Source organism: Malania oleifera, chromosome 10 (genome assembly GCF_029873635.1).
Source record: "Malania oleifera isolate guangnan ecotype guangnan chromosome 10, ASM2987363v1, whole genome shotgun sequence".
NCBI lineage: Eukaryota > Viridiplantae > Streptophyta > Magnoliopsida > Santalales > Ximeniaceae > Malania > Malania oleifera.
This window is the reverse complement of record NC_080426.1, coordinates 9610651-9628125: the sequence shown is the minus strand read 5'-3', so window position 1 is coordinate 9628125 and position 17475 is coordinate 9610651. Positions and strand designations below refer to the sequence as shown.

General features: G+C 35.5%; 1 protein-coding gene across 3 annotated transcripts; it reads right to left on the bottom strand.

Annotated features, from left to right (window-relative positions):
• Nucleotides 1-515: 515 nt before the first annotated feature.
• LOC131165768 (uncharacterized) lies at nt 516-3175 on the bottom strand. 3 transcript variants are annotated; one of them, XM_058123816.1, is made up of 3 exons: nt 2762-3140; nt 2473-2637; nt 516-2346 (listed from the first exon to the last, which is right to left on the bottom strand). In XM_058123816.1, exon 3 carries the CDS (start codon nt 2167-2169, stop codon nt 673-675), a length of 1497 nt encoding a protein of 498 aa, XP_057979799.1. In that variant the 5' UTR covers nt 2170-2346; nt 2473-2637; nt 2762-3140; the 3' UTR covers nt 516-672. The 3 variants fall into 3 exon arrangements, with proteins under 3 accessions (XP_057979799.1, XP_057979798.1, XP_057979800.1); XM_058123815.1 differs by lacking the exon at nt 2473-2637 and having other exon boundaries at nt 2762-3175; XM_058123817.1 differs by having other exon boundaries at nt 2473-3140.
• Nucleotides 3176-17475: the final 14300 nt, after the last annotated feature.

Below are 17475 nucleotides of genomic sequence, written 5' to 3'. Positions count from 1 at the left end.
TAATTACAGCCTCAACTGAAGCAGCAAAAACAGATCTCACTTAATCTAGTTATCACACCATATCATGATTTGCATTGTGAATTTCATTTTACAATAATTCACCTCGGTAATTCTTCTTTTGCTGTTAGCTGCATTATTAATACCATCAGACCTGGCTTAAAATCTTTACCAGAGACACCCAACACTCATCCAAGGTCTCCAAGCCGGGATAACCAAAAAGGAGATAATACCATGCTCGATCAGATATCCAATCGGATGAAGTATGACAAAACTAGGGTTGATGCATACTCACCATTAAAGTTACGTATTTGGGTTTAAAACTAAGCATCATATCCAATCAAGAATCCAGATGAATTAGACATACAACATGTAACTAATTCAAGCTGCACTTATAAAGGCCATATATGAGTAACAAGGCCCAAAATAGTATCCATGAATGAGTAGTCTAACTAATAACAATCAACTAGATCTAATCATTATGCAAAATTATGCCAAATAAATTAATCAAACAAAAGTTTGGAAGAAAAGGAAGAAAGGCAAATATAATCAGTAAAAAAATGCATATTACATTTCATAGACTCTGAAAATGAGGTTAGCAAACAATGAAGCAACCAACCATTGTAACAACCCTTGCATATCTCAAACTAATGGTTCCTTCAAGAGGATATGTTCTCATCCGCCCCAAGGAGAGGGGCGAAGACATACATGGACTTCGTGCTCTTCTGGCCCTGCACGATGCTTAGGCACAATAATTTCAAGCATTGTGCCTGTCTCATCACAGCATGCTTCTAGTTTTGCATCTTCTGGAATGCGGGTTGCAAGGGGGATTTCTCTTATGAATTCCCCAGGAGGGCAGTGCTCCGGTATAGGATCAGTTAGTTTGAACGTACGGTCATGTCTTTTAATGAATGGCAAGCAGGCTGTGCTCACACAAGATATCTTTACAATACCATGTGAGACAGTATTTCGCCAAGTAACTTTCACTCTCTGAAGATCCACAAAAGGCAAACTAATGATTATCAAAAATCCTTCACCATCCTCGTAGATAGATTTTGCGGCCGTTACAGGCCCATATACATCCCTCATTGCTCCACTAAACCCATTCAACCAGTGTGGCTGGAATGGGTGGATTTCCATATCAGAAACACTATCAGAATGTGAATTGTTAGGTAAACAACAGTCACCATCATTTCCATTCAGGAAGAAATCCTTTCTTCGCTTGTTACTAATGGGCAAAAGGTCGATACCATCACCATTGACCAGGTTTGCCGGCTGTGCCGACAAATACAAACCAGTACCATTAGGCAATCTTCTTGGATATGGACTCGAATTACTCTTTAAATGAGGAAGGGGCCGTTCAAGCTCAAAATCGGTGCTTGGAAGGTTCCTCCAGGAACCAAAATCACTTGCATCAAGTGGGATCGAGAAGTTTATATCTCGGCCTGTTAGTTCCACCCACCTCTTCCGCTCTTCTTCATCTAGGACCGTGAGATTGGGTGATCGAACTATTTCAATTCCATGAACACACTGGGGGTTTGAAAGACCTCTGTAGTGTTTCCTCTGCATCCTGTGAGACCGAACAAACCCTTTATCTACACTGAATGGAAATGGGCGTTCCCCTTGCCGAGAATGCCCATTCATATAACTTCTCAGCTGCATCTTGCCCAATGCGTTTTCAGGCCTTTCCTTGAAAACCCACATATACATGTTCTCCATATCATGCTGTACCAGGAAAACATCTAGTTGCAAGTCCGATTTGTCATATCCAGAAACACCACCATTGCCCAAAGTTGCCTTACTCTTAGATTTCTCGTTCAAAGCAGGTCTGAAATAGAAACTAAAGAACAACCAAGCACCCCAGATGCTATCAAGCCGCTTGGCATACTTGCGCCCGATCTTGGGGAGGTTAACAATTGCCTCGGTCTCATAAATTTGAGGCCCAAGACCAACATCAAAAATGTCACATGCGACATTCCATGACTCTGGAGGTGGGCTAGGCTCAGCCGACAGCGGGAGATTGATGTCAGGCGGAGTTGAAAGGATTACCTGTCGATGAAGCTCTCTCTCCGATGTCTCATCGTGAGAAGATGATGAACTGGAATCCATTGACAAGAGTGTGGACGGGTGATGATTCTCCATTGCCAGGGTTGTGAGGAGAGCTCCTCCCATTGTTTCTAGAGCTATTTCCCCTTGTGAGATGGGATTTGCAGTTCCCCCAGAGTCGCACACCCTCTCTCAAAAGAAGCAGCTTCTCACAAGCATCTTCGAGAATCAAAATCAATGAAACCCAGATGAATATGACCACGGAAAAATCCCAGATATTTGTAAATCAATTCACAGTGTACCCTGAAGACATCAATAACATCATCACAAGAAAAAAACTTCTCATCCCTAACCAGCGAAACCATAGAAGAACACAAGCAAGCATTTTGGATTGCACAAAAAATCGAATCTAATCTAATCTAATCTAACCCGCTTTGGTACCGATAAGCTGCAAGAAGAGACTACGCAGGTCCTCAAAACCCCAAATCAACAAGAAAACCACGAGGGTAATGGTTTAGTACGGTTTGAGTTCGTTCATTTTCCCTCACTTTCCCGCGTTCTCAGCAACCAAACAGTACTCAAAACGGAAGTCTCCTAATGTAGTTGAAAATAAAAAGCATGGAATAAAAGCAATCAAATCTATCACAATAAAACCCCCAAACCACGAAGGAGAAAACAATCGCAGAGAGGGGGGAGGGGGGAGATATTCGAAGATTACCTACAGAAAAGAAGATAGGCTTTGAATCCGCGTGAACAGAGAACTCCACAATCCAAACCCATCTCTCTCATCTGTAGAGAGAGAGGGTTACGGAGTGAGATTAACGGAGCAGGACGAAGGAACGGCGTCAGAGGGAAGAGGGGAGCAGGAGCAGGTCAAAAGAGGCGTCTCGCTCTCTCTCTCTAGACTTCTCACTCTAGATTATAGAGAGCCATGATTTCCGCTGGATCGGTGGGCGGTGGACCTTTGCAATCAACGCGCAAAAGCTACACACAGTCTCTCTCGCTCTCTCTCTCTCGCTCTTCTATTATGTGATGAGATTGAGACGGACGGATGGGGCTGTACTACTTGTGTAGTGAAGTCCGAATTTGCTTTACTCCTCTACATTCTGCGCCACTTTTGGCGTTTTGATCTTTCTCCTAAGTCCTTCATATGCCTAAAATTAATAGGATTATTGACGAGGGGATAGGGGATACGATTACAAAATTAACATTAAAATTTCAAATAAGTCAAAGTTAATACACACATTTATGATAAAAAATATTTATAAAATTGTAATTGAATTTTTTACATAAATAGTCTTAAATTATTTATAATTTTCATGAACGCAATAATGCCTCCATAAATATTAAATTGAAAGAGAATCAACTTCCACCACTATAAAAGGGTAGACCGAGGGAAGGAAAATATCTCATTCTCACCCACTTTTCTTTTACTATTACAATCTAAAACTTCCCACAGTTAGTTACTTAGGTATCAGAGTACACCCTGAATCTTCAAAATTATTTGCGTTTAATTATTTTAAAGTGATTGCGATCGAAAAACGATTCATGAAAGCTGTTTAATTTTTTATAACAATATTCTTAATTAACGGAAATTTTAAATATCAAATTTCTTATAGCTCTTGATGGCAAATAATTTTTCTTTTAAAATAATTATATATTTTATAATTTTGAATTTTTTGTTGAGAAATTAACAATATTTTAAAAATAATTTTAAAATTTTAGTTAAAAAATCAAAGTTCCATTTTAACATGTCTTGCCTTTCTAGTTCTCCCTCTTTTTTTCTTTTTTTTTTAAATTCAACATTTTCAACAAATGCTTCACTCATTATTTTTAAAGATATAAATACTTTCAGAATAGGAAGTGAGAAGTAATATATATTTTTTGAGTTTATTAAAGACTTATTATACTGTATTAAATAATGAAAATAGTTCATATGATGTAAATATATATGTTCATATGATGTAAATATATAATTTTAAAACTAAAAGCTTTTAAAAGTTTTAAATCATAATTATTGAAGTATTAGTTTTTAAGGAATTGTGTATATAAGTTTGAGCACGATATAAGATGGGCTTCTAATTTAAAAATGTAAAACATTTTTTGTAATCAAATTATATTATGTGTGCGTATGCCTATGCTTAGGAAAAAAAACATTCATTATGACAAAACATAAAATTTGAGAGAGAAAAATTCAAATGTCATCCGTTATAATTGCTTTGACTTTACATATATATACACATACACGTATTTTAAAAAACATAAACTTGTCTCAAAATTTTTAAAGATCCCTCCTCAATTCAAAATTTTCATAATCCTCATTAAAAATTTATCAAAAAATACTTTTTTTTTTGTATTTGTCAAAATAAGAATAAAAATATTCTAAAAATTAATCTAAGAAGAAGGCTGATCCTTTTATATTTGTTAAATCTCGACAAGGTTTAAATTTTTTTTGTTAAATATCTAAATCTGAGTGTATATATATATATATATATATATATATATATATATAGAGAGAGAGAGAGAGAGAGAGAGAGAGAGAGAGAGAGAGAGAGAGAGCATACAAAGTGATAATTCATACTTTTAAAAAGGAGAAAAGAATTGAGAAGCTATCAAATTGGGAAGCTATACTCATCACAGCCGTCCTCTATAATTGGGAAGCTATCAATTAGGATATAGGGTGGTGTCATTTTATACCAAGTCCAATTATATAAAGACAGATGCATTGCATCTCCTATCTTTTGACCAATTCTCGTTCTTCTTCGAACACCAAAATTACACTTGCCAAACTTTGTAAATTTGCTGGCTTACCCCGCACACACACACACACACACAGACACAGAGGCCGGTAAAGCCTCTGCAGTTATTATTGATATTAAGTACTTCAAAAGCCACTTCCTCACGACTCTTTTGTATTCTATCTCTTGTGCCCTATTTTCAAAAGTGTTCTGTTTATTATATTTACTCTTTTCTCAAATTGTTTGGGAAGTCTTGCTTAGAGCTCCTCATATATGGGAATACCAGTCAGACCTCATGCATAAACAAGGATCACGAGTCTTCCTCATGTGACTCGTGCCATGAAGTCTAATCTTTTTACCAAACGATACGCTATTTCTATTTTCACACATGAAATTTATATATATATATATATATTGAAAATGGTCAATGAAACTCAAATCTCCAAATACTAACCTCACCTTTGATAACATAGATTTCAATGCTTTGATTAAAATTTGTACGAATTTAGGCAAATTACTGAGTTTTGTTCAAATACACACACTGAAATTTAAATCTCAAAATTTATTTGCTTGATGTATAAGTATTATCTCTCCACTATTTTAATAAAATGGTCTTCCTTATTTTTTATTGCAGCTCTTACAATAAGATGGAGGCATAAATAGTTTCATTATGGATTTGAAAATTTGGAATTGAATCATCTCCACTTGAATCTAAACAGAAAATAATGCAACCCCCACAGCATTCTTTTTGACTAATGAGGATTTGACGTGGACAGCTTCAGTTCATTATCCATTCAATTACAAAACCAAAAAAAAAACAATGGAAGAAAGGAGAGAACAGAGTTGTTTTCAAGGTAAATTGGCCTTTTGATTATATTTAATTAAAGAGATTTGTTAATTAATCTGCCCCAACTAACCACGCATTATTGTACTATCCAGGGGCGGTGATGATGGCTTCCGTCTAATTCTTGCATTTAATTATTTTAAATTATTTTTTTATTACCATTAATGGTGATACGACTAGTACAACTTGTAATTAATGTATGAATAAATGTTCACCAGTTCACGCAGGCCCAGGTGCCACCTGCAGGTTGAGTCTCATGTTTTAATCGTAGACCTATTTAATTAATTAACAAAGCCCATTATAGACCTAAATCCCCACAAGAAGGAAATATGGGCTTGAAGTTTACAGCCCAATCTGAAAACCCACAGCCGCTAACCTTGGGCCTAGCCCAAACAGTAAGCCCAGTTTGGCTGCCACCTGTGGGCTGTCATATAATTATTTAAACATATTGAATCTAGTGCATTATGTTTCATGCACAACTACTGTTTAAAAAAATATGCAACTTCACAATTTAACTTAACATAGATTTGAATTTATATTTTCACAAAAATTGGTCATATCTCATGAGTTTTCTAACAATTGTTCATATATTCTCTAACCCTTTTTGAAAAAAAAAAAATAGTTAAATGAACTTTTATAAGACTTTATATTATCAAATAGAACTTATTTGATCATGATTAAATTTCTTCAATTAATAGGAAAAGGCAACATTGATTTTGGTAGGAGAGCACACATACTTGTAATGTTTAAATGTCTGACAAGTCTAAAGAATTCCTTTTTTTTTTTTTTTTTTTATATCGCCGGGTGTCCTCAGTCGGCATCTACCAGATTACCCTGGAATGCAACACAGCCAAGACTATTCCGGCGCCCCGTGATACCGGCCCCACAGCACCACAAGGGTGTAAATTCAGGAACCCAGGGGAAACTCGAACCCAGGAGGCGCAAAGGCTGACCTCGTGAGAGGCACACCCAGTGGACGAGTTTACCACCTGAGCCATGCCCTGGGGAAGTCTAAAGAATTCCTTGTACTTTAATCCAAGTGGTTTGTGGTATAGACAACTCCATTATGCATCTCTGCTTGGAAACATAGTTGGTTGTAGCCCAATTTTGATACGTGATAGTGATGTGAGATACTTATATTCAATAAAATCATCATAATACATCTACACATCCAATGGATAACATGCACAAAGTCTTCTTTTTCAGGCTTTGGACACTTCAATATAGTTATACAGAATAAATAAATTAAAATATCTTCAAATTTTATGCATAACTATTATTAATAAAGAAAAAAAAAAAAACCTTCAATTTTTCGACAGTTAATGGAAATGGATAAAAAAAATATGATGAGGATAAAGTGGAAGAGAGATTGAGAGATGTATTAGAATATACTTCCCCACTTGTCCTGGGCCTTGAGGCTTGTAGCATAAAAACTAAAATTAAGAAAGATTATAAAGTTTAAGAAATTTTTTTAAGCTTACTAATTTGTTAAAATGATGTTAGAGTTGAAATTAAAATAAAATTATTAAAAATTCTATATATTAGAATTCAAATGAATTTGCCAATGATTATTTAAAAAAAGATCTTTACCTCAACTATTTGTGATTGGTTAATCTCTCTTGGAGGTACAAAATGACGAACATAGGCAAGGAACGAAAGCTGAATATGCATTATGTTAGTTAGAAGATGTCAATTTGTAGACATATGGCACAAAGAGGATTGACTAAAGTCAAGGGAGAAGACAAAAATGGTTGTCAATAATTCAACTTCCATTGTCACGCCCCGAACGCCGAAATGGGACCCAAGGGTGAAAATGTAATCTAACCTGTCCCTGTATCTGATAAAACATTCAAAGATACAGTACAATGGATGAAGGTCCGACACCGTGGGGTTCCCAAACACCCTAAACACATCCAATCACAATCATATACGCAGCGGAAAAAAGTCATTCTATATCAACACATACAGTACCATACTAGAGTCTATACAAAAGCAGAACATAGCTCTATAAAAAACGTACAAACTGAGTGCCCAACACATCCCAAAATGGCAACCCATCAGAATACAGTCCTAGCACTTACCCAAGCGCTAAACGCAATACACAGGCCACTACACTCCCTACACCAGGACGCTAGTTCTGGTTAGTTGAAGGACCTGTAAAAATATACGTACAGCAGGGGTAAGACACATCTCAGTAAGGAAAAACACATGTTATATCGGTGTGTGGTATTTGAATGTTATCATGATACAACATACACGCAGTTAAATGCATTCCAGTACTAATTTTCACAATGCATACACGCACACGTACACAAGATCAGAAATCCTGGTGTCGTCACACCTTTCGGCCCGAAGCCGGTCTACAACAATCCGACGTTGGCTCGTAGCCAACCCGCAAAGCACGGCGCCACCGGTACATGGCTAGTCCCCGACTCCCATAGCATTGTATCGGCGCTAACTGGTGGATCTACAATCTTCACCCTAATATGTCGGTATAGGCTCACGTCCTCGGATATAGAGCCGGACACTCTCAGTACCTCAAACAATTCGGAACCTCGTTCTTACTAGCATTTCAACATATCACACACACATGCATGCTCGTATAACCAAACAAATCACACCCATTTGGTAATCTAAATCATGGTTTTCCAAAAATATATAGTTTAAACAAGTCAAGGCACGGTCATCCAAATATCACAGTATAAATCAACATATACCCACGATTTTCAACAAAACTAGGGATGCAATCCGTCGCCCCATTTTCCCAAAATTGTAATAATGAAAAACCCATAATTTTCCTCGTTAGATCCCCCTAAATGAGTAGCCAAAACATACACAGGACCGTGAACCACAGTTCCAACGAGTCCGATTTAAAAAAAAACCAATATAAACACAGTTCCCCTTACCTTTTCCTCGAATAACAAATCCCGAACTCCAAGGCCTCTAAACAGCGAACCGAGTTCCAAAACCTATAAATCACAGTACAGAATATGCTTAAAAGACAGTTTCCTACAAAACTACAGGATTATAATTGAAAACCGAGCCTTACCTCGATTTTACGTCGAAATCCGAAAATTTCCGAAATGAGATTCTGATTTGTAGAAGTTGTAGAGAATCCTTCCACGATTCTCGTGATAACTTCATATCTCCGATTCTAGCAACGATCGGCGAGGAAATCTAGAAAGAGAGAGAGAGAGAGAGAGAAAGAGAGAGATAAGGAGAATTCTAGAGAGAGAGATATGTTTTGAGTTTCTTAGTGAGAAAGTAAAGGAAAATGATATTTATAGGCCTTTGACCCGGGCAATTTTGTCGATGAAATGGTGTTCTCGTCGACAAATCTTTCACTGACTTCGTCAACGAATCGATGGCCTCGTCGACGAATCCTGATATTCCCAATGTCCGAAACTCATCGGCTTCTCCTCGTCGACGAATCTCTAAATTTCGTTGACGAGAAGAACAAAGGCTTCGTTAATGAAATCTGACTTTGTCGACGAAACATGTCAAATTCTCAATTTTCCCCTCTCTTGTTTATTTAAACCCAATTATCACAGTTCGAGTTCTTACATCCACAACTAAATTTGAGAATCAAGGTACGTTGTCACATTTACAAGGACTCCAATTTATTGGTAAATGGAATAGAAGTTGGTAAGGAAGAAATTGAACAGTCAAAATTTATATTGACATGGGTAGAGATTAGAAGGGGTGAACATTCAATTTTGATTTTTAGGATATATGTGAAATAAAAATTTCATAAATACTTATCGAATGCTACAATTAAAATTTTGATTTTTGTCATTTTGAGAATTCAGGTCATTTTATGAAGTTTATTATTGATTTTTTAAAGTGACATAAGGATGGAAAATAAGTAGCATCATTAAAAATTATGTGATAGAATTCAAATGAATTTGCTAATGATTAGATGGAATAAATGTCATTACCTCATTTCTTTGCTGCATGAAAACAATCTCCCTTCAACTTTCTACTCGTGTCATTGGACTTTTTGACATTTGTAATCTCTAATTTAAATATTATTAAAGTCCTAAGATGCCCCTAAAAGTATGTTTCCTAACATATGAATTTCTCGAAACTTCTCTCTCCCTCTCGCCTTTTGATTTTAGTTTTAGTTAATTTTGCAATGAAAACAAAAGGGTTCAATTGACATTCTTTATAACTAGAACTATGAATGATCCCAAAAATACTATTGTTTCGTTTAGGAGTATGAATTTTAAACTTTAAATCTGAATTTGGGTGAATTTAAATAAAATTTAATATAATTTTATATTATATCTTATTCAAATTTATTGCAATTCAAATTTAGTGCAAATTAAAATTCAAATCCAATGGCTCTCTTCAGTTATTATTATTATTATTATTTTGGAACTTCCATTTTATGAACTCTGATTTGGATGCTTGCTCTTTATTTCTCTACTGAATGCTTTCAGAAGATGAGCTAGCTTCGTAATTCCTTCTTTACATTGGTTTTGAGGAGGCAAGCCTAACGGTTCACCTTGGACCTATACAATCCATTTTAGTGTGGCCTGAACATAAGTAAAGCCCGTGGGCCTAAAATCAAAGATTCTTGACAGTTTATTATTACTTATTGATCTCAGTGAGCTTGTACTTTTTGATTGGATCGTATGTGAGAATCCTCAAATCCAACTTGACCCGTTTAAGCTAACTGATAATCAATTCGTACAGTAAATAAGTCAGATATGATTTAGATTTTTTTTATTGCTTCTAAATGAGTCAAGCTAACCTATCTAAGATTTTATTTAATAGATATTCCCCTATCCACTAACAACTAATATATAAATTCATTGATAATTCATTATGCCCATAATAATTAGGTATCAATTCAATTAACATAAATTTTATTGGCTAAAACTTAGTCTTACACTCTAAACACTTTCACTACTTCATGTGTCTCTTTTTTTCCCATGCCTACATTCAAATTTAAATTTAAATATTCAATTTTCTTGTGACCAAAATAAAAGTTCTTAAATTTATGATCTAAAAAATAAAAGAAATTATAATTTAGTGATTGGTTATTAAATATTTAACAATTACTAAATTATAATTTTAAAAATAATTTCAATTATTATGTTACAAAATAAATTATTCATCAAATGATAAAAGAAAATTATATTACTCACGAGAATAATAGATTATCTGTCATCAACAGATTATTCATTCCGAAACCGTTATAAATCATTAACTTAATTGAGTTGGATATGAATTTATTAGGAATCCTCTTACCAAATTCGGTTTGTTAGGGTTTACACTTACGAAACCATTTGACTCAAGCACGTGTCTGGTGGGCTCAATTGGGGCCCAAGTGCCGGATGCATTAGAGGCCCTCTGATTTATAGCAAAACAGAAGTTGGGAAAATCCAATTTGTGCAAAGCGCCTGTGCTCTTTTTCCTTGCTCTTTTATGTTCACTTCAATATTTTCCCACTTTTCTAAGATTCGGGCTGGGCCAATTAAAGTTGAGATACAGTGAAGCACCCACCGGCCCATCGGCCCCCATCTTTAGCCTTGCCTGGTCGGCCGGTCTGTTGGTCAGTCGGTGGCTTAGGACCCTACAGGTACGTCGCAAAATGGTCCTTCCACACTTTCTCATCTGCATTTTTCTTTTAAAAATAAAATATGAAAACAAGCATAACAATTTTTATAGATGGGTATTAACTTAAATACATATTTAATATTATGAGAAATTAAAATTAATTTTAATTTTAGAAGAGGTCTTAAAAATATAAATTCAATACTTAAAATTCATACTTTCACACGCAGCTAAGAGCAATTATTTATATTATAAACTCAATAATATTTATGTCTTGTTTTAAGATTCATCTCATCCGCTTCTCCATCCTTTTATTTTTCTTTCTTTTTTCTATATATAATATTACATCGAATGGACACAATTTTACCTCTCTTCGATGTGCAAACAACAAGAGCAACCCAACCATAAATCTTAAAATTCGTGGTTAATTATATGAATTTTCTTCTCTCTTTTTTGTTTTATTTTTGAAATAGTCTCCGCAATTTTATTTCTATGGACTTAAATGATATACCGCAACAAAATGAGTAAGTGCAATCCCAAGAAAACCTGCTACCTTACCTTCTTGTTTTTTTTTTTATTACATAGGAACTCCAGCCACCAACAAGCCTTTCAGACCCCCTGGTGAGGCACCAAACCTACGGAACAGCGTCCTTCGCCCTCAGGTCTCGCTGATCAGGGCAAAGTCCAGAATGCAGACACGGCTTCTGTGCATCAGTTGGACGTTCGGCCAACTCGACCCCTGAGACACATTTCCATTACCATCCATGATCCCCGCTGGCTTACGGAGAACTCTCATCATCCACACTCCCCGCTGACTCACAGAGCGAACTCTCACCATCCACAATCCCCGCCGGCTCACAGAATAAACTCTCATCATCCATAGGTACCGCTGACTCCGTGAGTGTATCTATCTAGAATTGAACTTTTTATGCTCCTTCTTACTTGTTGATGCCTTTCCACCGTGCCATGCCCATGGGGGCCGCTGCCTTATCTTCTTGCATACACTAGTCGAGTGCATATGAATTGTATGTTGATAAAATGATTTATAATTTATTAAATTAAAAATAAAATAAATATAAGATTAAACAAATATATGAATATAAACTCAATTTACATAATATTCAAATTATGTTAGAAAATAAAATATTATCAAAGAATAAAAAATGAGAGATAAATAATATGTAGTTACAAATTTTAATTTAAAGCTTACCTGACAACAAAGTTAATTTGCAAAGCATTTGAACAAAGAAAAAAAATTCTTAAAATAAAGAATTTTAATTAGTGGTTATTATATCATAGAGTAAATTACAAGTTCCTGACTATTAACAACATTCACGCGAGAAACTAGTAATACTCCGCTTGTTAAACCTAACATACAAAAAAGGTTTCTATTTTTTATTGTCTGCACAAACATACAATTAATGTCCATTGATTATAGTATAATAAATGTAAAATCATGATAAACACTTCCTATAGTCATTTTCAAACACATACTAGCAGTCACCATAATCCACCAATTAAAGAAATCTAATCATCATTTCAATCAAACTTCGACCCATATACATGAAGAGCACTGCTATATAGCACAATATATTCAATTTTCCCCCCTTGATTTGCAATTGTGATTAGATAAAATTGAGGACTTACTTGGTGCTCTTCTTCGGTAGGGTGCAATCCACATTTTTGTAGAAAAATGAGATATATGATATAATTTTGTGTCAGATGATGAAACTATTGTCACACACCTAATTTACTGTAATAACATACATTTTGATTTTCTGTAATAATAAACATTCATATTTATAGAAAAAAAAATAGAAGATCTTGACATGTGGATATAAGAATTGTTATAAATTGCACAACATAGTTCAAACTTATTAAATGTTATTTCGTAATGTAATAGGAAGGTTGAATGCGTCCCCGCATTGCTTTAATAATGTACATGTTTCATCACTATCAACTATGCTTTTAATTCCTTTGTTAGTAATTTTTTTCCTTATTTATTTGATAAATTGTACCATGATATACTTATTTTTGCCCAATTCTTTTTGTACACACAAATTTTTTTTTATTTTTTTTGCAAGAAGAAAATTTTTAATTTTTTGATAAACATGAAAAAACATAGTAATAAAATCCTTATAAAATTATGATATACATGACACATAAACTAAAAAGCAATTTCTCTAAAACTTTTTTTTTTTTTTTTTAAAGTTTAAAGATCTTTAAATTTTTCATCTTAGATTGCCATCTTAGCCGAAGGAGGAGAGCAAAAGCTCCAATCTTCTATGAGTTAGTATTAGTTGACTCGTTTTACGGTGAAGTTGAGCTCAATTACCTTCGAAAGGGGAAAGGGCTTTTTTCAGCTTGCTGTTCTTATGCGTTGGTAGGCTTTCGACTCAGTAGAACTCTTTGGGCTTGTCGATTTCTCATTTGAAAATTTCAACTACTAGAAGCTCCACATAAGAACAAGTTGGATCATTGTCCTAACCCCATATTGAATTACCTATTCAAATTTAAAATGACCTCTTCTATGATTTTTTGAACTTTAAAATAATATATATATATATATATATATATATTTTATTATTTTTAGAAAAATATACACATTCCAACAAAGTCCTATGTATTGTACTCAAAATCATTCTTTGTGTTGGACTTCGCCAAATAATGAGAGTTATGATCAAGGCAACAAAATAATTAATGAAGTCAAAATTTATTCTTCACAAATTTATCATGTCATGTGGAGATGTAGAACCACTCTACAAAAAAGTTACTTTATTATTATTATTATTATTCCTTTGTAAGTGCAAACTTTGCCTTTTTATGCTTAATTTAGGTTATAAAAAATAAAAGAGTAAAAATATTAACATTAAAATCTTAGCATATTGTGCGAGTGGGAAAAAAAGTTTAGAATTAGCACACATCTGAATTTCATAAATGTAAAAACCCAAAATATGAAAAATGGGTTTAAATATTAAGAGGGACAAAATTGGAAATTTTCAGGTCAAGGGCTATAAAAGGAAATTTCTATTACTTCTTCATTAAGTAAACTCAATCCTATCTCTCTCTCTCTCTCTCTCTCTCTCTCTCTCTAAACTCTCTATACTCTCTCCTTCTCTATAGAATTCTTCACCGATCGTTGATGGAATCGAAAAACGGAAGCTACCACGAGGATCGTGGAAGGATTCTCTACAACTTCTCGGATCGGAATCTCGTTTCGGAGATTTTCGGGTTTCGACATAAAATCGAGGTAAGGCTCGGTTTTTAATTATGATTCGGTAGTTTTGTAGGTATCAATCTTGTGAGTATATTCTGTACTATGATTTGTAGGTTTTGAAACTCGGTTCGCTGTTTAGGGACCTTGGAGTTCAAAATTTGCTTACGGGGTTAAGGTAAGGGGAACTATGTTTATATTAGTTATTTTTGAAATCGGACTCGGTGGAACTGTGGTCTACGGTCCTGTGTGTGTTTTGGCTACTCATTTGGGGGGATCTAATGGGGAAAACTATGAGTTTTTCATTATTACAGTTTTGGGAAAAAGGGGGCGATGGGCTGAATCCCGAGTCTTGTTGAAAATCGAGTATATGTGTGATTTATACTGTGATATTGGGATGACCGTGCCTTGACTTTGTTTAAAATGTATTTGTTTGGAAAACCATGATTTAGATTACCAAATGAGTGTGGTTTGTTTGGTTATATGAGCATGCATATGTGTGTGATATGTTGAAGTGCTAGTAGGAACGCGGTTCCGAAATTGTTCCAGATACTGAAAGTGGCCGGCTCTATATCCGAGGGAGTGAACCTATTCCGGCAGATCAGGCCAAAGGGTGTGGATCCACCAGTTAGCGCCGGTACGATGCCATGGGAGTGGAGGACTCGCCATGTGCCAGTGGCGCCGTGCTTCGCGGGTTGGGTACGAGCCAACACCGGAATGCCAGACCAGCTTCAGACCGATGGGTGTGACGACACCGGGTTACTGATCATGTGTGTGTATTATGACGGAGCTGCGTATAAATGGCCTTCGTATGTGTGCGTGTATGCACTGTGTAAATTAGTACTGGAATGCATTTAACTGCGTGTATGTTGTATCATGATAACACTCAAATGCCACACATCGATATAACTTGTATTCTTCCTTACTGAGAGGTGTCTCACCCCTACTGTACGAACATTTTTATAGGTCCTTCGGGTAACCGGAACTAGCGTCCTGGTGTAGGAGCGTAGTGGCCGGTGTACTATGTTAGCACTTGGGTAAGTGTTAGGATTGTAGTTTTGTTGGGTTGCCATTTTGAGTTGTATTTGGGCACCCAGTTTGTCTGTTTTGTTAGAGCCATGTTCTGCTCTTATATAGACTCTGGTATGGTACTGCATATATTGATATAAAATGACTTTTTTTCGCTGCGTATATGATTATGATTGGATGTGTTTAGGGTGCCTGGGAACCCCACTGGGTTGGACCCTCATCCAATGTGTTGTATCTGTAATGATTTGTATGATACAGGGATAGGTTAGATTATATTTTCACCCCCGGGTCCCATTTTCGGGTTCGGGGCGTGACAACTTGGTATTAGAGTTAACCAGGTTACTAGATCTTGTAGACTTGGTTAAGCTTAGTTATGAGTATATACCAGAGTATAGGATGTGGATTTGGGTAGAGTTGGTTGAGGGTTGTTCGGTTGCTAGACTAGGAATTGTCGATGGTATTCTGTGTTTTTCCTGGGATAACGATTCCAGTAAAAGCAGGGCAGATCATTGATGACTTTCGTGTCGGTGTGATAGGACATACCTAGACTTGGTAGGAAGTAGTTAACACGATTAGTGTAGATCATTATGTTAACTGTATGTGTTATAGAGATACTGATAGATTCCTATTGTGTTGCAGAATGGAGCCCAACGATAATAATTTGGGAAGTGGCTCCGAGGAGACTGTGAGTGATGAGTCCCCTTCTGTGCCTTGAGGTTTAACGAGGCAGGTATTACGGGAGATCGGGCAGAGTATAAGGAGATGCGAGCGCTCTCCTACTGCTGCGGGGTGCACCATTGAGAGGTTCACACGCATGCATCCTTCGACGTTCTCTGGAGGACCTGACTCGACGACAGCATAGGACTGGATGGAGAAGACTGAGAGGATTCTGGGAGTTCTGCACTGCACGTATAGGCAGTGAGTCCTCTATGCTACTTTCCATCTGTCTGGGGAGGCGAGTTGATGGTGGACTGCGGTGAGTCTGCTGGAAAGGCAGAGAGCTGGTCTTGAGGAGATGACATGGTGTAACACCCCGACCCCGAGAGGCCTGAGATATTAACTTTTTACTACTGATTTACAGCGGAAGCAAAATACACTCAATTTTTATTAAACCAGAGCGCTAATGTTCCATATTACAATCATTTATTATATTTATATAAAAATTTTAAAGAAGAAAAATTACACTAATATAAATATCTGACATCATACTAATATTTCTAATAAATCTTTATTTTTCTATCCCCACCCGCATGCTTGCTAAGCCTGATTTCGAACATGCTCTTCAGAGTTATCTGAAATAAAAATATGATTGGAGTGAGACGACGCTCAGTAAGTAAATAAGATTATTATTAGTGTGTGGCAAAAATGAGTTTTTTTTTTTTTTTTTTTAAATTTCATAAAACGATTATTTAACATTATAACTTCAAAACTGTCTCTAGAATAAATATAAATTTAAAAATTTATGCATAAAACTTTTGTCATGAATTTTAACAGTAAAATTTTATAATCATATACTACAACTGTTAAATTAAACTTTTAACTTTAAAACTGTATAAATATTTAATGTTAAATATACATATACTTTTCCTTATACGTTTTCTTTAGATCGTCATTTAAGCACTAAAATGATCATTTTCATGTAAACTTATACTTTTCCTTCAAATCATCAGTAACTTTGTACACGTAATTAAATATGTATAAACATATATTGTAAAAACCACCCTTAGGCCTGTTTGTCGTAAGTCATGTTTACCCCCATGACTGGGTTGTGCGGTCCGAAGACTGGACTTAACTGGCTGGCCGACCAAACTAAATCAACGTACGTAAACTTTAAATGAGATTTTCCTTATTAAGTCCTGATCCGGAATCAGGTGTGCACTTAGGAAAAATCCACTAACATAAATAACCACTCTGTAAACAGTGTGGGTGCACTCTGATCCGTATAAACTTTAAGTTGCGGTACCGAGCATCTGTAACTTTGGACTTTCGTTGCCATAAGGGGTTTTAAAATCATCTTATTATAATTTATGCAATTTAAAATAATA

What these genes read in the sequence shown, in the direction of transcription:
- LOC131165768 (XM_058123815.1), bottom strand. Translation starts at nt 2,169, where the DNA reads ATGGGAGGAGCTCTCCTCACAACCCTGGCAATGGAGAATCATCACCCG.